This window comes from Cinclus cinclus, chromosome 5 (assembly GCF_963662255.1).
Source record: "Cinclus cinclus chromosome 5, bCinCin1.1, whole genome shotgun sequence".
In the NCBI taxonomy this organism is placed as follows: domain Eukaryota; kingdom Metazoa; phylum Chordata; class Aves; order Passeriformes; family Cinclidae; genus Cinclus; species Cinclus cinclus.
The window spans coordinates 37,459,930-37,484,987 of record NC_085050.1 but is presented as its reverse complement, the minus strand read 5'-3'; the positions used below and the strand labels follow the sequence as shown (position 1 = coordinate 37,484,987).

At 41.2% G+C, this 25,058-nt stretch overlaps 1 protein-coding gene across 1 annotated transcript; it reads right to left on the bottom strand.

Moving 5' to 3' along the window:
- Positions 1–4,506: 4,506 nt before the first annotated feature.
- LOC134044458 (histone PARylation factor 1) lies at positions 4,507–14,127 on the bottom strand. The gene is made up of 8 exons (XM_062493682.1): positions 13,183–14,127; positions 11,898–12,057; positions 9,829–10,015; positions 9,243–9,341; positions 8,081–8,231; positions 7,273–7,360; positions 6,496–6,668; positions 4,507–4,703 (listed from the first exon to the last, which is right to left on the bottom strand). Exons 1-8 carry the CDS (start codon positions 13,237–13,239, stop codon positions 4,572–4,574), a joined length of 1,047 nt encoding a protein of 348 aa, XP_062349666.1. The 5' UTR covers positions 13,240–14,127; the 3' UTR covers positions 4,507–4,571.
- Between the last annotated feature and the right edge of the window lie 10,931 nt (positions 14,128–25,058).

Below are 25,058 nucleotides of genomic sequence, written 5' to 3'. Positions count from 1 at the left end.
GTGCCCTTTTGAAGCAGTTGTTTCTCATATTGAGATGTACTGTGAGTTACTGAGGTGTGATCACAAGGGAGATTTTTCTTGTGCCATTAAATGTGTAAATTCGTACATCATGAAATGCTTGGGGCAGTGCAGATCCACTGCAACAAAACCAGATTGGACAGGTAATACTTTGCAAGAACCATGTGAGACATCTTTCAACCCGTGTGCTGTCGTGATATGAGAAAACTGAAACCAGATGAAACCAGTACTTTAAAGAAAAATACTGGTTTTGCTGCAGAAAATATCAGTAATGAGACCTGGTCTTATGCAATTTTTGTATTATTGAACACACTATGATATATACCAATGTTGTGCAGTATATGGAAAAATACTGCTATTCTACTAGTTTAAGAGCTGGAACAATTCTGTATACGTGTATCTGGTAAAAAAAAATGCATGCTTCAACACTGGAGATCTTTTCCCCCCTTGTAAAATTTGAGAACAGTGATTTTTATTTTTTCTTCTCCACAAAAGATGTTCCACTGCTGACATGGTAGGAAGAAATGTAACTCATAATTTGCACTAAATGTATATTATTTTTCTTGAAGTTTTACCATTCTTTATTTATATTTGTATGGATTAAAAAATATTAAATATGAATCAGTTAATATCTCACATAACTAATTACCTTTTTAATGTGATTTTATAGAGTAATGCATAATCCTCTACAAATAATGGAGGATTAGCAAATGTTTACAACTAGATGAAGGGTTTCAAGAAAATGGCTTCTTTATGATCCAACATACATACAAGATCATTTTCAAATGTAACTTTCACTGCCGTTACCTTGGATTTCCTTTTTTTCTTTACTAGCAGATAACTGGAACAGTAATAGTAGGGTTTTATTTGGAAAAAACCAAAACCTGCAGGGTTTTAAAAGTAATAGGAGAAAGCAACTATTATATTGCTTTTGACTCTTTTCTTACGAGTGTATAAAGGTGTAAATTATATGTAGTCACACCTGAGCAGCAGGGCAGAATTGAATCCAGTACTTGAAACTTTGGCAGGACTTTAAAATTCAGCAGCAAGACACACACACTCGGATATGAACTGACAGACCCCTAACTTCTTTACAGTATGTTCTTTTGTTTCCTATTAATTTTATTGGACCACCACCAGAACTGCATGCAGAGGAAAAATGGCAATATGCTATAAGCCTAAATTATGGAGGGAAAAAATTACAAAATGTGGCTGACAAAAATCATATTTTGTAATATGAGGTTGGATAAAGTTTCTTTCTTTTAGCAGTTATGCTCACAAGACTGCAAAAATGGCAAGAATATAAACACTAAAAGTCTAACATAATAATCCTTAATATCTCTAAGGCATTCATCACAGTTACCTCAAACATCTTTATTCACAAAGTACTCAGTATGGTTTTATCTTAGGTACAACAATGAACCAAAATCCTGGCACTTTTGGTGAGCTGCACAAAAACGGCTGTGCTTAAGTAAGTGCACTGTTGAATTTTAACTGACTTTTCGTAGTAAAAACACTGCCATCTACATTTTATCATCTCAGCTCTAGCAGCAACTGGAACCGGTAGAAAGTGAAATGTGCCAGAGCAATCACAGTGATCAGGCCCTATATTAGAAACAGGGTTGGAAATGAAACAGGGAATTGGGTTTTGTAAAAATGGCAGCATGGCAACAACCAGCTGTATTCTTCCATGTGAAGTCAGTGCTAGTTGTTAAAAATGTGCTGTTATGTTACATAAGCATGAAGAAGAGGAAGCTTCACAAAGAACAGGATTTGGCCCGTTTACAGAAGGGAGCTCTGGGTTGTCTGTGACACTGATTTCTGTTGTCTTTTTTTTTCTACAGTGGAATACAGACTCACTATACACACATACAAAAATCACTTTAAATTAGTTTGAAATCTCTGCCATGTCTGATGTTGTAAAACACTGCTGTGTGCACTGTATTAACTTGTACCTAATTCTAGACTGCTGTCTAAATTAAAATACAGTTCACACTCCTGCTGTGTTTCATTTCTGTGTGGATCCCGAGTGCTGCACATAAATTGTGCATCTCTGTTTACTCTTCTTAACCTGCTAAGCTTTCCCTGTTGACATTTAAAATGTCTTCTGGTAAACATACAGTAGAGGTTCTGTTAATGAAGTATGTGTGCCTGTGCTGTGCAACAAAGAATTTTTAACATGAAACTTGCAGCGCCTTACTCAAGTTACTAATTTAAAATTTAAAAGAAAAAATTGGTGGATGGGAGGGGGAAGTGTCAGCATTTTCTTATTTTTTAAATCATTCAGATACTGGTTCATGAAGAATGCATTATTTGTTAATCTGTGATGTTGCCTAGAGCTGTATTTAATATTGATCTTAATGTTTTTATTTATAATAGTGTGGTAGAACTGCATATCATTACAGTAAAAATTCTCCTTACTGTGATGGTTTAATCAAGCATTAAAAACTTCTGTATGACCATTTATTGTTCTGTCATGTTTTCTTATTGTTTTCACAAACATGAGTTTTGTTAATTGTTGCATTTATTTTCCCTGAGAGAAAATGTACAGCTAGGAATTTACACATAAAACTAGTAAGAGTATTTGACTAAAAGAATGGAGTTTAGGAGATGCAGTATTTGCACTGCCTAGCATTTGGCTACAAATCAGTAGCCAAATCACGCCTATCAAACTGATCTGCCTTAAGGTGGGGTATTTTTCCAAAATAAGCATTTAAGATTTTTTTTTAATAATAGAATTAAAAAGATAAATCTTTTTGATTTAAAGTAGTTAAAAGTGGATGATCCTTTTATTGTCTAAAAGCCAGCTGTTGATGATGTACATGTCATAGAATGGCCTGGGTTGAAAGGGACCTTAGAGATCACCTTGTTCCAATGCTCCTGTCATGGGCAGAGACACCTTCCACTAGATCAGGTCACTCAGAGCCCCATCCCTTGAACGCTTGGAGGGATGGGTATGTACCACCCCTCTGGGCAAGCCCTTTCAATATTTCATCACTCACATAATGAAAAATGTGCTTTCCCTATCTAGTCTAAATCTACTCTTTTTTTAGTTAAAACCATTACTCCTTGTTCTCATGCAGCAGGCCCTGCTAAAAAGTCAGTCCCAGTTTAACAATACATGGCACATCAGTCATTTTGCAACTGTTGTAACAGATATCCTTCTCCATCATGGGCTAATACATTAATATGGATGTTCAGGCTCAGGTTCTCATTTTTGCAGATCCAAGTTCATATTTAAGTAACAGTTAAAAGATTGAATTTTAATTCCAGCTCCAACCTTTCCATGATTCTTTTTTAGTACTTTTATGATTTACAGGGCCTTTAATATAAAGGTCTCCTGTACTTAAAACATAAAAAGGAGAATAAGATGGGAAGCACCTGGGTTTTTTATGTATAAAACCAAACTCGAGGCCTACAAATATGCTTGAATAATTGGGACATTAATATGCTGAGTGAAAGGGGTGAACTTGTCACATTTACACAAGTAGCTGTGGCATGTGATTACCTTGTGTATCTGAAACTAACAATACTTCTGCAGCACTCTAGCCTACCTCCAATGCTCCCTTCTACCATAAAGCAACATATAACTGACAGTCCTTTGCTTAAAATTACTTATATTTGAGCATGGTGCTAGTGGCCTATAATCTTTATCAGCAGTAATTAGTATCACTGCCATTAGTACTGATGTGAATTGCTACAGTGAAGTCAAGTCACTGGATGGTGGCAGGGCTGTTGAGTAAGAGCAAATATTATTTTCCATTGTTTCCAGACTGTTAATCAATTGCCAGAGAATAAGCCACCAAGTGCAGTAACAAGAACACAGAACTGGGAGCCAAGGGCCTCAAAAGCAATTAATTTGCACCTTGTACAAAATCACTTGGGTTTAAATGTTTAAAACTGGGGATGGGTTTTTGTGATTAGCAAGTCAGCAACTGCAGTTGAATTCCTAATTTTTCTTGTAATGTCAGTTATCGTTTCCTTCATCCCATTAGTTTCTTCCCACTTGAGCCAGCTCCAACAGTGTAAGAGCAGGGGTAGTGCTTTCCCACAGAAGGGAAAGCTGCAGCAAGGGAACGCTTTACCTGAGGGGTGGGACACAACTGGAAAATGCCGAAGGGCAGAACCATCACCTGGAGCAGGGATATGGGGCTCGGTTCACCTATGGGACAGGTGGGCAGTGATGGAGCCACAGCGGCCCCGCCCTGCCGTGAGTCGCTGGCACCGTGCCCGCAGGTGCTCCAAGCAATGCTGGGCAGCGGCCCGCCCTTCTGTGCTCCCTTAGAACGCCAGCCCCGGCCAGGTTGGGCTCCCAGGGCCGGGCGGGCCCGTCAGTGCCACAGCCCCGCCCGTGGGCAGCTCCGCCCCGCAGCACCGCACCCCCGCTCCCTGCCCCGGCCCGCCGAGCGCAGCCAGCACCGGGAAGCAGCGCGTTCCTTAGAAAACCTTTACTAACCGCAGGGGACACCGAGTACAAAAAGACCCGGAGACACGCACAAGACAAGCCCGGTCCCGGGCTCGCAGAGCCGCCCTCCAGCTGCAGCCCCCGTGGCTCAGGGCACCAGCTGATCCAGGTCCTCCTCCCGCCGGTTGCCCAGGTGCTGCTCGATGATTTCGGCAAAGAGGTTCCTCTTCAGCAGGGAGTAAGCCATGGGTAACAGCTGGCCCACCGTCTTGTGGAAGTACTGCAGGAGAGAAGGGAAAACGAGAGCCACCCTCGGCCTCAGTGGCTTTGTGAATTGCGGGAGCAGCTCCATCTCCTGGCTCTGCCCCATTCACAGTGTGCCCTTCAACCCTCCCGAAAAGGCTGAGCACATCCTCATACTACAGCTGTGACAGCCACTGCAAGGGCAGGCAGGGGTGCCCGAGCTACCGCAGGGACAGAGAGACATCAAGTGCTAGCAGTGCAAGAGATGATGGTACCACTCACTACTGCATCCCAAGCTGAAGCCTGCAGGTGAAGTCCCCTGTCCTGTCACAGTCCCATGTCTCATCCCAACCAGCACTTCAAGGGGATTACAGTGGTACTTACAGTAACCATTTAAGCACTTCAAATGTATAAACATCAGAGCACGCTTAGCATTTGCAATTATTATAGTATATGTAAGTCCATTATATCTCTCAAATGAAGGGGAAAAGATTCAAGTCCTTTTCTATGTCTGGGCTACAGATAAAGGGTCAGTGTCTCTGTAAGCAAACAGGAAGGCTCCAGTCAGAACTGGAAAACAGCTCCAAGTAGGAGCTCCAAGACAGGCTGGGACCTAACTGAGCAAAACTTGTGTGAAGCCAGTTTCTTCTGTTTACTAAACTAGAAGATGAAGGTTTCTAATTCTAGAAAACAGCTGCAAAGTTACAGGTGTTTCAAGCTGCAGCGTAAAATGGACAAGACACATGACAGTACTATAAACATAAATTTTCTACTGCAGGACTTTGTCAGTGGTTAGTGCCATGTGCTGAGAAGAACAAAGTGTGGAAGATAAATATTTGCCTCCACCTACTCAGGAAAACGGGAGGAACCCTTTCCTTCACTGCTCTTCCAGTTGCAGAAAGGATTCAAGCAGCTAAAGCAGCCTAGTTTGTGAAAGGTTTCTAAATGAGCAGGATATCAGAGGAAAATACCACACATTTTCAGATGCTGTATGAACTTAAGAGAGCAGGGCATGAAATCTTAAGAGACATATTAGAAATTACTAATTAGTAACAGTGTATGGCAAGAGCAGGAAGTTTTCATGCATTTCAATGGCTAAAGATTTTTACCAATGTTCAGCACAGCTCTTTTGGGCCTACATTTTGTATTGAAAAGCTTATCTCTCCCATGATACTCTGGAGCATCACTTAGCCAATACTGGTTTTGGTAGAAGTAGCTGTTTTGCAGGTGTGTTTCTATGACTCATATTAGGTTGATATTGAGACTTCATGTGTTATTTTCTAGCCATGGACTCATTACAGCCATGACACTTTTCATCAACAGGCCAAGTAGCTAAATACAGAACAAAAACCATTAGGTATAATTTTTATGTGTAGTTAAGTGCTCTTAATTCAATCCCCTTACTGATGATACTCACTGTTAGCAGAGGACTAGGGAAGAGACTCCAGGTGGGAAGTGCCCTATGCAGTACAGCCCTGCAGCTGACCCGAGTTCACATTCTTCCAGATAGGAAGAATAAACACCAGGCTATTTCTTGATCTGGTTGAGTATGGGTGCCTATACAAGTAGCTGGGGACAGGGGACTCCAGCTATTCAGTGCATTTGGATCAGGCACTTCACACTCCACTTCTGGATTGCAGGATTGGACTTTCATATACACAGTTTTAAATCCATGTGGAATGATGCTGTGTTTAACAGTTTTCATGAATTAAGAGTATTCTTGTAGACCTCTACAATTCCTAGGGACACTTAAGCTACAGCAGAACAACTTCTAGCCCGTGTATAAATTAATGCATAATTTTGTGAAGTATGATTTTTGTAGTACTCACATGTGATCCATAGCAAAATAGGTCCATGCCCAGCTCATACCCCATTCCATAGTCACATTCATCATTAGCAAACTGAACAAAAGTCAGCATTTCTTGAATGGGTGCAAAGGCCTTCACTCTCTCCTCATCAGTCAGAGCATCAACAATGGCCTTGCAAATTTTTTTAAGATTAGCTGCAGAAAAATAAAAAGCAGTTATTAAGATATTTAAATAAAGAAATTAAATACTGCACAAAAGTATTCTTTTATATAGTGGTAAAACTATATCTATGTGTCACATTCACATATAAGGTAAGCAGGCACACCCTGAACTGCTGGTGAAGCTTTCCCCTTTCCTTGGAAGCTTATTCTTGCCCCACACCCACCCCTCTCAGTTGCTCACAAAGGGAGACAAGTACTAGTGTGATGAAATTGCATCAAGGAACTGATTCTAGTTAAAACAACACTAGGAGCAAGGGTGGATAAGAAATAAACCCACACACCCCTGAATGTAGATTAGCTTTTTGGATCTACTTCCTGCACAGCTTTGACAATACTAAAGAAAAGGTCATCTAAACTACTACTACAGGCATTCTTTTGTCAGATTTAGCATGTTTTATTGAATCTCATCTGGCTCCTTTAAAGGCAATACTTTGAGGTCAAGTGTGATGGTTAGGACTAATGTGTTTTACTCCCACCACTCAAATATTCTAACTAGAAAGCATGAATGCAGTTCGGTTTTTACTGAGGGTTGTTTACTTTAAAAAAAAAAGGAGGATAGAGTAAACTAGATGTTTACCATTTGTTTCAGGAAGTTCTCTGTATCCAACATCATTTTTGTCTACAGGAACAACCAGGCCTGCTCCATGAAATGCTTTGCTCACCACCTGAATAAAGAGATGGAAAATGGAATACAGCACCATACGACAGTACTGTGACCTAAAAATAACTCACTTCATTAAACACTAACACCTTAAGCACTAACTGCTGGTGGTCAAACCTAATATGGTGTTCTGGCTCCAGGACATCAACTTAGCTTCAAAGTACATTGCAGTTAATTTCAAGTATTGAAGTCTGAAATAACTGAAAACTCCATTGAAGTCAAATTCTGAAATCTAGGAACCCTTGCAGTCACTTGTGTTGCATTATACTGCACTTGTTTAGTCCCCTTCTACCAGAATTATTTTTGACAGGTACGCAAAAAACCTGTTATTATCATCCTTAATAGTCCTGTTTCTAACAGATCCAACCCAAATATTTAGAACAATCTTCCATTTAAAGCAGTTTTCTCCAAGCACTCTATTTGCTTCAGTTTTTAGACTACTATGCTTAGTGGTTTATTCTGGTGTTGGTTTATTCTTTGTTTTGTTTTTAATTGAATGCTGAGCTATCATTTACAAGAGTCAAGTGTTTTTATTAAGTCCTATTATTTGGAACACACTTATAGTAATCTTCCCTCTCTTGAAGTTTTATGGAGAGCTGATTATGTCTGGAAATTCCTAATGAAGCATCCTTACTGACTAGAAGGATGAAAAAACACGAACAGGAAGGAAATGAAAAAAAATTTAACAGAACTTAGTTCTCTCAGTAGATGAGGAAAGTCATACTTTCTTATCTCTCTGTTTCATCTTCAGGGTTTTTTGTTCCAGAGAATAACCCAGTTCTTTTGCTGTTCTTGTTAGCTTTTCATCTATGTCTTTCAAAACAGCATTTTTCTTTTTATCAGCCACTTCCTTAAGTTTTTTTGACAAAAATAATCTGCAAACAGATGAAACATGTCAAGAAAACAAAAAAAAATTAAAAGCATTTTAAATGTTAAACCTCTAGATTTTAACAATGAAGATTAGCAGTCTTGAATTTACTTACATATCTGAAAATGCAAGCCTCTGAACAAGAGGAAAGAAAATAGTTTGGCACAGCTAGTACTCGGGCTTTTCTGATCTGTATTACAATCTAGTTTATGCAATCTGCAGGTGCTGAAGGCTCTCCCAGCCTCAGTAACTGGTTCATCTTTCTATCTTAAGGATTCAGTTTGCTTTTTCCATGCCATATACACTATTTGTCATCCAATTCATGCACACAAATACATATTTATGAGCTTCCCCATGGTAACTTTCAAAACAAATGTCCTCATTTAACTCTGCACTGCACAAGGGCTCTTTTGCAGAAGCCACTTCAGTCTGCTTTCACTGACTGACACGTGTCTGTCCTTAGAGAGCTTTCCATTTTTAACCCTCAGGGATGAGATCAGTTGTTTACATTCCTGACACAGGAACATGTAAAGCTCCACGAATCAGACTGAACTACATATCCATGTCAGTGTTATCCTGCCACAGGGAAGAAATGGTACTTCTTATAGATATTAATTATATACAGAAATAATGTTTTATGTAGGCAAGAACAAGAACCAGATGTTATTAATCTACTATGATAGCCCATTTCCTTCACCACTGTTTGAGATGCCCTTTCTCTACTTAAAAATTATTTTAACATACCCTGTGAGTATTTTTTCCAACTTAGAGCCTGTCACTGCCAATATATTTACATAATGGCGTAATTATCACGTATCTGTTTTAGTCCTGAAAGGAAAACACTGTCAAAAAGCCTACAAAGGCTTGTGAGAAATCTTAAAACTTGCCAGCAGGAGCAGAAAGTGAGGGTTCCTTAAGAAAGGCATGTAATAAGTTAGCTTCATTATTCCACATCCCACCTCCCAATTAACTATTTCTCTCTATTCTTTTCTTTATAAAAAGAAAATATGAACCTTACTTGACTGCAGCAAAGACATTATCACCAACTTGTGAAATCACACAACCCTTCTTAGCTTCATTTGCACCAACCCACACTGGGAGCTCATCTGGCACATCCCTATTGATGGAAAAGTGCACACAAAAATAGTCAAGCAGAGTCCATTTCTCCTATTTCAAACTAAAACTAAGTTTGCCTTCTCACCATGCTGCCATCTCCTTCAGAGGCCTAGCAAGAAACGCCCTTAGATCTAAAGCTCTAAAATCCTACAGCAAGCCTTGAAAAGAGCTTGCATCCATACATGCAGAGAGTACACAATCCCTTTAGGTAATTTGATTTTGTTCCCAATATCATGGCAAAAGTTAAAGATTAGTGAGTGAAGGTGCTCTGGATGGCTAGAGGAGGTAGATTATTAAATATTTAAATCTAATCTTCAACTCCTGTTCCTGTAATCTTTTTTAATAAAAAAATAAAGCCATGTGTTAATATCCTACTACAAAAGAGAAAGATTCTTGTTTGGTGATAGCACACAAGTTATGTTTCATGGAAAGAAGACAAAAGCTATACATAGTTGTAGTGGAGCAAGAGCACACAGGAAATAAAATACCTGAAATATCCCATGTGATACTGTGTTCTGCTATCCCCAACAAGTATAGTCTGAAATTCTGGGGGATCATAGAAGAATCTCCAATGAAGATTGAAGTTCACATCTGCTGATTTTGCTTTTTTGTGTTTTCCAGCAATAATATCATATGGTCCAACCAGTTTAAGTCCAACACTTGACAAAAGTGCATCTGAAAAGGAAACCATGAATCAGGTGCATGTCCAGACTGGGAAGTTCCGGTGTTGTAAAGTTACCAAAAGTTTCCATAAATTCAATCAAACCACTGATCACTAGATAAGGAAAGCTACAACATTGTTTGGTCCAGACAGCTTTCATAAAATTTTAATAAAATATAGTCATCAACAGTGCAATGTCTGGATAAAGATCAGTGATGAGTGGTGTCCCTCAGGGCTCTGTACTGGGTCCAGCACTGTTGAATATTCATCTTTATCTATTACACAAGACAGGATCACACATCAACAAATGCACAAATGACACCAAGCTAAGGTGTGCAGATGACATTTCTAGAGGATGGGATGCTATGCCAAGGGACCTGGACAAGCTCAAGAAATGGGCCCATGGGAATCTCTTCAGGTTTAACAAGACCAAATGGAAAGTTCTGCACATGGCAACCCCTGTTATCAACACAGGCTGGGGACAAACCTATGGAGAGCAGCCCTGCCCAGAAGGATTTGGGGGTGTTGGTGGGTAAGAGGCTGGACATGACCCAGCCAAGTGCACTCACAGCCCAGAAAGCCAAACGTGTGCTGGACTGCATCCAGCAGTGTGGGCAGCAGGGCCAGGGAAGGGATTCTGCCCCTCTGCTCAGATCCCACCTGCAGTGCTGCATCCAGATCCAGCATCATCAGCACAGCAAGGTCAAGGACCTGTTGGAGTGGGTCCAGAGCAGCGTGATGAAGAAGATTAGAGGCCTAGAGCACTTCTCCTATAAAGATGGGCTGAGAGGGTTGGGGTTGTTCAGTCTGGAGAAGAAAAGGCTCCAGGGACTTCACTGCAGCCTTTCAGTAGTTCAGGTATTGAAGGTAATGACAAACATTTTAGCAGGGCCTGTAGCAAGAGGACGAGGGGTAATGGACTTTAACTAAAACAGGGTAGATTCAGACTAAATGTAAAAAGAATGATGCAGGTGGTGAAACACCAGAACAGGTTGCTCAGAGACATGGTGCATTACCTAGAAACATTTAAGGCTGGGGTGGACTCAGCTCTGAGCAACCTGGCTCTGTTGAAGATGTCCCTGCTCAGAGTAGGGGGTTTGACTAGATCACCTTTAAAAGTCCCTTCCAATCCAAACCATTCTATGACTCTGAAAGATACTGTCATTTCTAGAGCACGCAGGGATGCCAATACTGTTATATAAACTTGGAGAGGCTGAAATCCAGATTTAGTAGTGCTTATACTTAGCTAAAGTCTTTTCAACCTCTCATCCCACCAGCAAGGAAGCTGTGGGTGCACAAGCTGAGAGGGGATGCAGCTGAAACACCTATTCCCATCTGACCAAAGGGATATTCCATGGCATATGGCATCATGCTCAGCATGACAAAGACTTGCTTTCTCGGAGATTGCTGACCACCTGCCTGCACATGGGAGGTGGTGAATTAATTCCTTGTTTTCCTTTGCTTGTGGCTTTTGCTTTCCTTATTAAACTGTCTTTAGCTCAAGCCACATGTCTTCTCACTTTCACCTTTCTGATTGTCTCTCCTGTCTCACCAAGGGGGAGTGAGCAAGTGCCTGTGTGCTGCTCAGTTGCTGACCAGGATTAAACTATGCCACATGAGGAAACTTGAGTTCCATACTAAACGTTTTCAATGCACCTGCAAGAAAGGCAGATTTAGACCACATTTAGTCCCTTCACATTGCACAACCTCAGTAGTTACGCTTTAGAAAGGTTGAAGTGTGCATCTTGGTAATTATAGCTAGTGTTTTAGTTTACACTCATGTAAATATCCTCCACACCTGAAGCTTCATTAAAATGCATCTGACCACCTTCAGTTTACCTGCTTCAGGCTGCTTTTGGGAGTGAAACTTAGAAGACACAAAATTTAAAACCTCACCACTTGGTTTCTCAGGATCTAGTTCCTCACAAAACTTCCAAAACTGGTAGAAGTCCTCAGGCAGTCTAAGCTGATAGCATGTTTCTGCTTCTTGGCAAAGACTAACAGGATTATCTGCCTGATTTGATCTTCTCTTCTTGACAGCCCCATTTTTTTCACTCTGTAGATTAAAAAAAAAAAAAAAAACAACAACAAACCAAAAGAGTTTATTTAATTGCTTTCTGTCAGCACTACCAAAGGATTCTACAAAGTTTTTATATTAATGGAGGAACAAGGATTAGATCCATTAGGGCCTGTTTGTTAGTTAAAGCAGCATATCTACAGGCTAGAACATCTGTTTTGGACAGAACCCATTAAAAGTGCAGTTTGGCAAATGCATTAAACATGTCTGAAGTAGCAAACTGCTACTTTGATATTAATGGGTCAATATAACCAACAGAAGCACTTGTTAGTTAATTAAGCACAGGAACAAGCAATCCCAAAGTTTAATCTAATTCTACATTATTTTAAAATTACCATTTCCAATCACACTGCAGACTGCATACAATAAGTTTATGCGTTTTACAGACATATGAAAGTAGGAATACTGTTTTGTCACGTCAAATTAAATAATACAGCAAAAATCCTCTATTATTTTAGATTATAAAGTCTTTACTATTTTAACTACTGTGCTATTCAACATCGTGACTACTGTAGTTTTCAGTGCAGCATTTTAGAAGCAGCTTCAAGGTGAAGTTGCTTTTTAAAACGATGTAACGTGAACTGAAGCAGGCTACAAAACGACCCATACGGGCACACTCTACTGGGGCAGTAGCCTCAACCACCCCATTCCCACGTAAGGCTCTATGAAGGTAGGAATCGCTACCCCCCCCCCCCCCCCCTTTTGAAGGAACTTAAAAAAAAAAAAAGAGAAAAGAAAAAAAAAAAAGAGAGGGCAGGCAATGCAGCACAGCGGACAGCAAGGCCGCCGCCAGGTGAGGCGGGTCGCGGCGCGTGTCCCCGCTCCCAGCGCGGTCCCGCCGGGATGACGCGGCGGCCGGCGGGCCCAGCGCACCTCACCTCTCCTCTCCTCACCTCACCTCACGCGCGAGACGCCCGGCTGGAGGAGCGGCTGCCGCGCAGGAGAACGCGGGGCCCTGTGACTCTCCCCAAAGCCACGGAGCAAAACAGAACGAGGGGCAAGGAGACAGAGGACCGACAGACAGCACAAGGCAGCCGCGCCGACGCAGCCCCGCGGCCCTCGCAGGCGGCTGCCCCCTCCTCTCCCGTCCCCTCCCCTCCCCACCTGCTCTCCGGCCGGTCCCGCCGCGCCGCGCGGCCTCCGCTTCCCGCCACCTGCCATGCGCTCCCGCCGCCCGCATCCCGCGCGCCCGCCGCGACACGGCGCGCCCGCCGCGCCTGCGCAGCCCCGCGCCAGAGCCGGAGCCGGCCCGGCCCCGCGCGGCGGCCGCCAGGGGCGCTGAGGGGCCCGGGAGCGCCAGGGAGGGAGAGGGGCCCGGGAGCCGCCGGCATCCCCGGCTGTGGCAGCCCCGGAACAGCGGCGGCGGGGGGTGAGAAGGAGGCGCAGTTCACCCCGGAGGGCGGACGCGGCTGGTGCTGGAGACAAGTTGGGAACTCACCGCCATGTTCCCCCAGCGGTAGAGACACCTTTCTTTACACGCAGATACGCTTTCTAGGCTGATTTTTAAAAAAGCCTGATTATATATCCTGTTATATGAGTTAGGGTGGTGTATTGGGATCAGACAGAGGAAGAGATGACCTGGGATGTAATCATCTCCTTCAGAGATAAAGGCATACGAGAGAGGAAGCAATACACGTTTTCAGTGCAAATTAAAAAAAAAAAAAAAAAAAAAAAAAAAAAAAAAAAAAAAAAAAAAAAAGAAAAGGAAAAAAGCCCCAATCCCCTAATCACCTGCTTTGGCAATTGACAGCTGCTGCCAGGAATACAAAAGCAGCACCACAGCTCCGGTTCAGTGAAAGAACCGAGGCAGCCGTGTGTAACGAGCCGCAAGTGGGACACGTTCCTCTGTTTAGAGCCGCCCAAAATCACACTACGCCACATCGACTTGCACTGCTCAAGGGCATTGCATAGCAGAGGGCTGGGAAACCAGTGACACGGGAGGGAGGCAGCAGTGGGAAGCTGGTTATATATAAACCTTCGCTTTTTTGTTTCAGCAAGCGAGATCGCAGTTGGTTTATTTAAAGAAACAGTGTAGTTAAGCTGCAGGAATTGGTGAACTCACAGCGCCTACCAGAAAGAAAGATGCGTGTATGGCATAAATAAATCCCGTGAGATCTTTTTATCCTGCAGTTCCTTAAGGTTGTAAATATTTGCTTTTGTGTAGATTGTTAGCTTAGGTCTAGGAATAAACTGCAGTGCATTTCAACTACCTGACTGCTGTATGACTCACATGAAAGCTCGATGATGTTAAGGCAGGCTACAGTATTCATTTTTAAGAATTACACACAAGTCACAGGAAACTTTATCCTGACTGATGATGGTACCGCCTACACATAAAACCACAAGGTTTGCTATGATGTAGATGCAGAACAAAGTCTGCATCGAAGTCTCTTTTCTCTGATAGAAGAATTGTTGTTTAAATCAGCATATTTGTTGTTTGCTTACCAAAATCCCGCATACACAAGGAAGGGATATTAAATTTCACATTCAAACCTTGTTTAAGGATTTGCATTTCATTGCCTGAGGTTAAGCAGAAACGAAGCAGAAAAGCTTACTAAGAAACCACAAACCTAATTTTCTTTCTGAAAAGTGTCAAGAGTACTGGCCTGAGGTTTCTCTGGGAAATGCTTTCCAATATTAGTATCACTCATAATTTCTAGTATACAAAACCTTAACCATAGCAGAGGCTAGAGGAAATGTCACACAAAGTAAATAAGGCCAGCGTGAAAGCATCTACCTTTACTTTGCATCAAGAAGGAAACAACAGCTTTTCAAAGTTTTCCACCTTTAAAGAGATTTACTTTTGCCTCTTACAATATTTTGCATTATAGCACTGAAACAGATGCAATGTAAGCATCAAATAAATTTGTAGTGACCCCATTTTAGGTATGCCCATACCTCACAAGGCACACTTACACTGGGAAGAATGCAAACTGACTAGAAAAATGCTCCTACACTGACTTAATGCTTGTGCTAGGTGTCTAAAGCCATACTTGGAGTGATTTTACCACTGAAGATACAGCCCATGAGTGTTATTGATCAATCAATTTTTAAAATTCTTTTCTCCACACAGGCTGTTAAAGACTCCAAGAGCACCGCTCTTCTAGAACAGCCAACAGTTTGGAAATCACAGTATAACTAGGTTGGAAAAAACCTCCAAGATCATCAAGTCCAACCCATGTCCTAACACCTCAACTAGACCACAGCACCAAGTGCCACATCTGGTCTTCTTTTAAACATGTCCAGGGGTGCTGACTCCACCACCTCCCCAGGCAAAGCATTTCAATACTTTATTATTCTGTGAAAAACTTCTTCCTAATATCCAACCTATATCTCCTTTGGCACAGCTTGAGACTGTGTCCTCTGGTTCTGTCAGTTGCTGCTGGTGGAAGAGACCAACCCACACCTGACTACAACCACCTTTCAGGAAGTTGTAGAGAGTGATAAGGTCACCCCTGAGTCTCCTTTTCTCCAGGCTGAACAACCCCAGCTCCCTCAGCCGTTCCTCACATGGTTTGTGTTCCAAGCCCCTCACCAGCCTTGTTGCCTCCTCTGGACACACTCAAGTGTCTCAATGTCCTCCCTAAACTGAGGAGCCCAGAACTGGACACAGCACTCAAGGTGTGACCTCACCAGTGCTGAGTACAGGGGAAGAATGACCTCCTTGCTCCTGCTGACCACACCATTCCTGATCCAGGCCAGGGGCCATTGGCCTTCTTGGCCACCAGGGCACAGTGCTGGCTCATGTTCAGTCAGCTCTTCACCAGCACCCCCAGGTCCCTTTCTGCCTGGGCACTGTCCAGCCACACCATCCCCAGCCTACAGTACTGCAGGGGGTTATTGTGGCCAAAATGCAGGACTCAATACTTTTCTTACTAAACTTCATCCCACTGGACTCTGCCCATCCATTCAACCATTCCAGGTCTCTCTGCAGAGCCCTCCTACCTTCCAAAAGATTGACACACACTCCCAGCTTAGTGTCATCTGTAAATTTACTAATGGAAGACACAATGCCCTCATCCATGTCATCAATGAAAATACTGAACAGAACTGGCCCCAGCACAGACCCCTGGGGGACACCACTGGTGACTGATCCCCAGCTGGATGCAGCACCATTCACCACCACTCTCTGTTCCCGGCCATCCAGCCAGTCCTTAACCCAGGAGAGGAAAAAAAAGTGCATAATCCAGGGAGGAAGATACTAAAACGCTCTCCATCTGAGAATACTGGTCTCTTAACACTTTCTATGTGGCAGGTACCCCAGCCACTAGATTATTGGTTAAGAGTACCAATGTAGCCATATTTAAGATAAAATGTGATTTAAAAATACTTGTGTGTGTATATTGTGCAACTCAATCTTCATAAGTACCTTCCAAACAATTTTGGAATGGGTACACCTCAAAAAGAATAGGTAATGAAATGCCCAGTTACCTCATCCTGTCCTGTCAGGCTTGGAATACGAGTCAGGTAGCTCAGTTCCATTAAGATCACAATGGTGGTTGTGTTCAGAAAAGTAACTTTGCATGGCTGGATAGATAAAAAGAGTATTTTTAAATTTAGCTCTATCCTGTCCCAGGTGGCAGCTGATGAGGTCTTTTCCAAACAGCAGTTTTAAGCCTAAGTACACACTTTAGATTCAGTAAACCCTTTCAGTTTCTCTTCGCTTAAGTCTACCCTCATCTGTTCTTCACTGCAGTGTGGAAATAGATTGTGGGGTGCCACTACAGACACCCTTAAACAAGAAACTCTAAGATAGTGAATGATTGTTCTGTGCACCATAGTAATTTTTTTTGTCTTTTTGAACAAATAATAACTCCCTTTGTATGAGAAGGAAGAACAAATTATTTGGAGGAGGATACTAAGTCCTAGATTTGAAAAACATATATAACTTGACATTGGTAGTCATTTTTACTCATTCTGGTAACAACTTGTAAAGCTGTAACAGGGAAGACTTTTTACAAAGGATAAACGACTACAGCAGAATTCATAATACAGTATTTTGAAGCCTCCCCTTCAAGCTAGAAAAAATAGCCTTCTGTGTATGTACCACCAGTCTTCTGAATCAGGATAAACTGAGATTATCTCAAAATAATTATCTACAAAATAGCTTTATCAAGTTCTCCAGTCATCAGTATGATTAGTCCCACTCTGAATTGGGCCTAGTTTCTTTTTGTTTAGACTGGTTTTGTTTAGTTAATTTATAACTACACAGGAACAGATTTTGTGAGAAGCTACAGAACTGAAATATGTTTTCTTGAAACAAAGCTTTTCAGACATGCATTTTCAAAAGCTATTGCAGATACTTCCTGTGTATACATACATACATACATGTCCTGATACATTTTATTTGCCTCTTGAGGTCAGCAAGACTTTAGTGTCCTATAAGTATTTTTCATCTATGCTCATTTCCAAGATTATTGCTTAATATCCAAAGTTACCAAAGTATGCCCCATGCTATGCAAAAAAACCCAAACAACAACAACAACAAAACCTCAGTTCTGAATTTCAGAGTTTTATGGGTATTAATTATTGTGAAGAAATTTTTCATGACTCAAAAGCCAGAACAAAAACTTTATCAGCTAATAGGTACTAGAAAGAAGGAAAGAACGCTTGCAGAGTTGTTGAAATCAGATTCTTGCTTCCTCTGCCATTCACTGACTCTTTCATGCTCAGAGCTTTCCGTCAGAGTTCATTGCTTTCCTCCCACCCCTTCCAAGGTGAAGATTTGCTCACCTCTATAAAACACCACAAGTAAATAATTAAGCTACGCTAATCCATATATTCTGTGCTGAGATGTTAGAGATCTTTAAGGACAGGGGTCTCCAAGACAAGATATCTATCTAGTCAGGACTGCATTAGAAAATTACATGGGATGCAATACATATGGTTCACAAGCTATTTTCCCTACCCTTCAGCATATGTAGCTGAAAGGTAAGTGTTTATGGTACTACTTTTACGTAGTTTCAAAGAGTACCTGAGCAGTGAGAGATATATGTGTTCAGTCTCCTCAGTCACCACAACATACTGGTAACTAGACGCTGTAGTATAAATATAGAGAATAGATGGAGAGATATAGTGCTTCTGCTCAAGGACTCTAGTTGGTGCCAAAATGAAACTGCATTTCTCTTGACACAAGAGGGAGCCATTTAAATTCTTATTAAAAGAGCAGTATACAGAATGAAGGCAAAAATACCTGAATGCACAACTGGCCACACTGATGTCCTTTCAACGTGGACATCTTATTTCAGGACTCTAGATAATTTTGTCTTATTCTATGTGATCACTGTGCATGCATCTTCTGCTGGATTTTTCTGTGTGCAGCTGTGATGTTGAGGATGTACCAAATGTAGCGTGGCAGAAATGCAGTGAAATGATGCTACTTTGAAATAGTTTTAACACTGCAGTTTATGTGATGGTTCTTAATAAATTGCTTTACAAAATTGCCAGCCTTGTTTTCAGGTTAAGCCTCACATAATCCTCAGATCACACAGAGCCTCTTGTTACTTGGGTTATTAGCTTCTGTAGGGCAGCTCCACATTTTCAGGTTCACTGAAGGACACATCCTCCCTTTCATCAAAATAAGGATGCTCAGGAGCTGTGGACACTTTTCAAAGTCAAAGCCAAGACTTGTCTCTGGGAGGGTTGGGAGAGAGCAGTGCTGCAGCAGAGCACAAACAGTGCCTCTGCTGACTCATCACCTCACTGCTGCTTGTGCTGACAGGTTGTCCTGGATCCCTGCCATCTCCCCTTGCAATTCTGCAAGGAAGGATAAATACACCAGGATAAATGGAAGACTAGGGCAGGGGGGAGTCATAACTGTGATAAGATTGATCAGGATATGGCAGGACATGTATTTCCTGAGACAGACCAGAGGCTTCAGGATACTTTGAGTTGTGAACATTTAAAAGGAGCATGGGTGAAGATACACAGTAGTCTGTGGAAAATTTCAAGTTAGATAAATATTTTAGAAGATAAATTAATATTATTTAGGCATCAATATGGTGAAGCTTGCAATAACTGCTCTTGACAAGAGTATAAACTGACAGGTTGATACTTCTGTAATCCAGCATTTGAACCACTATTATTTAGATCTGGCATCTAGCAGTAGACTAAGATTTTATGGTGGCAGTAGTATTTTGCTGCAAGCCAAACCCTTTCTTTCTCCTCTAATTTGAACACAGGGAAACCATTCTGATCCCATACTTTAAGAGTGCATAGAACACAGAACATCTACACTGTTCTGCTGCATTGAATGACTTGATAATCCTCTGGTTGTACAGAACTGCAATTTATGCAGGACCATTTGCCATAAGCACTGGTTAAGTTTCACAGAGGCCATAGATGCACTGTTACAAGTTGCCTGGTTTACTTGGAAGAACAGCCATGTGTGTTTGAAGCACAGTGAGACACAGTTCATCTGAATGCATTAACCCAGGAAGACAGGAGTTTTCCTGTAAGAATCTAATCCTATAAAAGGGCTGCTAATGTGAATACCCATCCAAAACAATATTTTCCCTCGTTAAAGTAAACCATAGAGTTCATAAATCTAACTCAGTTTTATTTCTGGTCAGCTATTTGAGTCAGGGTAGATTGAACCAGGCAATCTAGGTACTATGTTTTGTGGGTGTTTTTTCGTCATATATAGGTATTGTGGTTCTCTTAATCTATAATTTTCACTTTAAACTCTTGCCTGCATATGTGCAAAGTACTGCACACAGGTAAGGAGCAAAAAAAGTGTCAGGTTGCTGCCAATGGAAGCAATAAATGAAAAAGGAAAGTTTTTGGTCTGATGCATGAGAATAAAAGTAATCAAATAGCAAATAATTTTAAATCAATGATTACTTGGTAGATACCCCTTGTGAGGTTTCATATTTCTGTTATGCAAGAAGAATCACTTGATAAACACATTACCAGCGAGACAAACCCTTCATACATTGCTTTACCATTAGTAACTCCTAAGACTCGTGTGTCTTTTGTATTGTATTAGCACACACCATCTCCTAGTCTTCAGTGTCAGAACCTCAGGACCCTGTTATCATGGGACAGTTTCTCACATCAAGAGCAAGTCACATTCTGCTGTAACCAGATATTAGGGTGACAGTCAACACAAATAATGTAAATATATGCATCCCCTAAATTCTGGCTGAAGGTATTAACATTTTATCTAGTATGTATGCTTTGGCTTCCTCCCCCAACAAATAATGTGGTGAGGAGGCAGAAAATTGTTGCTCTGAGTCACTTTGGCTTAGGAGAGAGTGAGTCAGGAACTCAGCAGCTCAGTTGGGAGAACAGATCATATTCCTGTTATCTGAGAGACACAGAGAATTTCTGGCTATAACTGACAGGCAAGATTCTTTGGGGCAGGAAAAATCCAGTTTTATGTTCTAACATCCTGAGGGGCAGTACTCTAGATTTTCCAATAAGCCATTTGCAAATCATAACTTTTGTAGCCATTATTGCTGTGAGAGTCCCTAAATTTGAGGCTTGACTATGGTTTATAGGGCAAACAACCCAATTATATTTAGCAACTTCTGTAAGAAGCCTTTCTTCTTGCATTTTTCTGGGCACCCTGGCAACCACAAAGCATTTAAAGGAACAAAAAAATGGGTTTAAGGTAAGTCTCAAAGGCAGTACTAAATTATAACATCAACTTTGGACTTGTGTTCATATTTAAAATTCTCCCTTCAGACCTGCTCAGAAGTTTCCACTCCATATGGCTTGTGTAGCAGTACAGTAAATTTCTGCTAGCTAGTAACAAAATAACCACATATTCTCACCATGCCATCCCAGCTAACAGCTTCAATGCCTAGGGCTGTGTAGCATTAGCACAGTCTGTTCCCAAATAAGTTACCCTTTCTGTATAAAAGCATGACTAATTAATTCAGGTGCAGCACATAAGCTGCCACAGCTCTACCCTTTCCAGTCTAGAACCAGTCAGCTGTGATGCTCACCTGGAATTGCTATGCCATGCAATTGCATGACATAGGGAGCACTGGGAAAACATTGTACTCTGTTTTCTGTGATCCCATTCACCTTTCATCTGCCTTGTTACTTACTCTAAGCTACCATAAACAAGTGCCACAGCAGCAAAGTCTGTCTAAAGCCCTCGCCTATGGTTATACCATATGGAAGGACGATGACTCTGACAGACAGGCTTATGCCTAGTATGGGGAAACATTCCTTCTCTCACTGGAATGGTGGTGGGAGGTGGCAGAGCCTGGCATTTCCCCTTGATGCTACAGTCTTGGGCTTTCTTCTCCTTTCACAGAGCTGAACCTGCTCTTAGTGCAGTAACCACACTAGGACAGATTCCACTGGGAAGCTGCAAAGACAGTATGTCCAAAAGAGTTTTCACACTGCAGGATGAGCCTGACAGGCTTCCTCAACTTCAAGGAGCCTACTTAATAGTCCCAAGAGGTAATGAGTACTTCTTCACAGTAGGATTTTGTCTTTAGCATCCTCACAGTTCCCTGTTGAGATTTTGTAAACTTAAGCTTTATCTCTGTTGAGATACACTACTTTTCACAAACCACAAATGCCCACAGCTCTTTTGGATATTCTTGAGTATAATGAAACTGCATTTGATCACCTACTTATAGTAGTCTGACAGCTTTGTATGCCACTTAGTTACCAGTACAATCCAAGCTTTAAGCACTCTTTTTTTTCACAGTATAAATTATGGTAACATTCAGTCAGTAGTACTGGTTTGCCAAGATGGCTTTATAAAAAAAACAAAAAACAACACATACCTCCCTCACAGAAAAATCCTTAACACCCCAAAACAAAAAACATCCCCAGCTAACAACAACCAAAAAAATGCCCACAAACAAACAACACAAAAAAACCCCAAAACAAAATCACAAAACAAAGCCCCAAAAAACCCATACCACACAAAAAGCCAAAGTTATCAAGAGCCTCATGCAAAACTACACAGATGCAAATATCCACATCTGGAGAGATCTATTTTCCAGTTTAGAGACCAACAACTGTCTTAAGTTTATCAATGCCACCTTTTTCAACAAACAGCAGAGGAATATTCTTATTACATTAGTGAAAAGTTATAGGACAGTATCTCTCTTCATCCACTTTACATGTTATTCCGTATTTACAGAAGAAAACAATTTGATGATTACCACTTCTATTTAAAAATATATTCTAAGCTTAGGATCACTACATGCAAGATGCCTCAGGGCACAAACAATTTTGTGTTCTCTTTAGAGCCAAATTGTTTCAGCTCTACCAAGTAACCCAGATCTTGCCAGTCAGCTCCCTTACATTTCAAACTTTCTAAAAACCTACTTTATAGTACTTGATCTCAAGACAACTTAGTACCTCTGCTAATCAGCAGTTGTTGCTTTCTCAGCAAAAAGAGAAATACACCAGCTATTGTAAGACAAGCTCCTTATTCTTCTACTTTTCTCAGAGCAAAAGGGAATAAAACCCGCTTATTAAATTACACATGCTAACAGTTTAAGAAAACAAACCGCTCCCAATGAAAATTCTTACCATTGCAGGTCACAAAAGAAACACCCCAAAACCACTGAACCCAATAGGCCAAAAAGCTAGTACTCTATGAAAAAAGCTGTAGGCTTTCTTATCAGGAGGCTTGTTCTCTTATATAGTATGCTCTTACCAAGGTATCAGCACTGGCTGTGGGGTTGCAGGGTTTCAGCTGTATCTGCTTCTTGGCTATTTAACCTCTGACTTTCTGCTCCCAGTTTTCAGCAATTCTAAATGCAAAAAGATGCTTAAGGTTTTGGGTTGTTTAGTAGGACATAACTTAAAGCATTTGTAGAACCCCACAAAACACAACATAACATAACTGCTTTTCTCCTGCATAATTTCTTATTTTTCCCCTTAATTGTTCAATTTTATTTTTTACTTGCCTGCTTTCCCATTTGTTTCCTATCAGAAGAGATAACAGGTGTAAAAGTTCGTGTGAAAAAGAAAAGGAGCAAGCTAGGCAGGTACCTCAGACAGAAAATACATTCATTTATATGGAGTTACAACTCTGCTTTTGTTTTGTTACAATGACAAGGCTGGCTTAAAAGAATAGTGAACTTCTTACATTGATCCTATCAGTCAAATAATTCTGTATAACTAGAGGAAACTAATTAAGGAAAAGGGGAGGAATGAAGACCAGCAAATGGGATGGGTGCTGCGAGAAGGATTTGTGGAAACTCTTGTTGAATTGCTGCTAATTGTGCTTTCACTATAATTGGACCATGGTGCATTAATAGTAAAGAGAAAAGTCTTGGATGTTACTAACATGTTCTAAACCCCACTCCTTTTTAATGGAAACTTTTAAAAGTCTCTGTGTCTTCAGATTAACACCTACCTACTTAAACACCAAAATATACCACTTTAGCACTACTGATTTTTTCAAATTGGTATCTATTAGGTGCTCAGTTCCTGTCAGCAGTTGTGTATGTGTAAGGTTACATGTCATAAGACTTCCCAGAAAAATGCAGTGAGTTACAACAGTTAATTCTAACATATTTTAAGACATTTTATTATATACTTTACTGTATGTGAGTGTTGTGATCAGTAATTATTTTAATTGTCTAAGAAAGAATCTAGGCACATGTACTTCTAAAAGGTTCTAACAAGACCCATTGTTCAGCTTTGTGCAAAGTGCTGTGGCTTTCAGCTGACTAGTTGGCATTAAGCCATTGAATGAAATAGGCTACAATCTTTGTATAACACCTTGGTAATATAGAATTGTGGAATAACATCTCAGAAACCCTGTAGAAAAGCATTTGCTGATTATGTCTTCTTAAAGAAAAGGTCAACAGTGTTTTTTTCATAGAATCAGAGAATGGTTTGTGTTGGAAGGACCTTCAAGATCACCTAGTTCCAGTCCCCCTGCCATGGTCAGGGATGCCTTCCCAGGTGACAAGCCTGGTGGCTTGACAAGGCCAGGTGACTAAGAATCTGTTCAACCTGGCCTTGAACACTTCCAAGCATGGGACATCCACAGTTATTTCTAGGCTGTGATCACCAGTGATCATCACCCCCAGAGTAAAGTATTGCTTCCTAATACCAAATGTAAACCTACTTTCTGTCAGTTTGAAGCCATTCCCTGTTGTCCTATTACATTACCATGTAAGAGGTCCCTCTCCCTATCATCTACATGGACTTTCTCTGGACTTGCTCCAACAGGTCCATGACCTTCTTTATGTTGAGGACCCCAGAGCTGGATGCAGCACTCCAGATAGCATTTCAGAAGGACAAAACAGGGGCAGAATTACCTCATTTGACCTGCTGGCCACGCTGCTTTTGATGAAGCCCACAGTGTGATTTGCTTTCTGGGGTGCAAGCACATGTTATGAGATCATGTCAAGCTCCTCATTCACAAACACTCCCAAGTCCTTTTCCCCTGGGCTCCTCTCAATCTGTTCTTGCCCAGCCTGTGCTTGTGCTTTGAATTGCCCCAACCCAGGTTCAGGAGCTTGCAGTTGGCCCTGTAGAACTCTGTGGGGCTCTCATGGGCCCACCTTTCAAGTCTGTCCAAGGTCCTTCTGGATCAGGGACCATCCCTTCCCTCCAGCCAGTCAACTGCAGCATGAAATTTTGTGTCACAAGAAAATTTGCTGAGGGTGCACTCAATAGAGCATCCCATAGAGCAGGCAGGGACTCCAGTGCAAAACAGGCTCCATGCTCAGTCAGTTATGTGAGGGAGGACCATCTGCTAGAGTCATAAGAAAATGACATAAAATTTAATTTGCACTTTGTAATAAGCTATCGTTTAACTTTGCCATTGTCTTCTCTCATATTCACACTGTTAATATATTAGCTTTGCTTTGAGATATGACTGATGTTCTTCCTCCTTTTCAACTCCTCCCCTGAAAGTATATCTTTGCAATATTTAAGTAAACATTCTATGTAAAATAGTTTTTGATTTTGCTTCATTTTTTAGGAAGAATATTTTAAAATCCATAATAAATCAAATGAACCAGCAGAAATGTAATTTGAAGAAG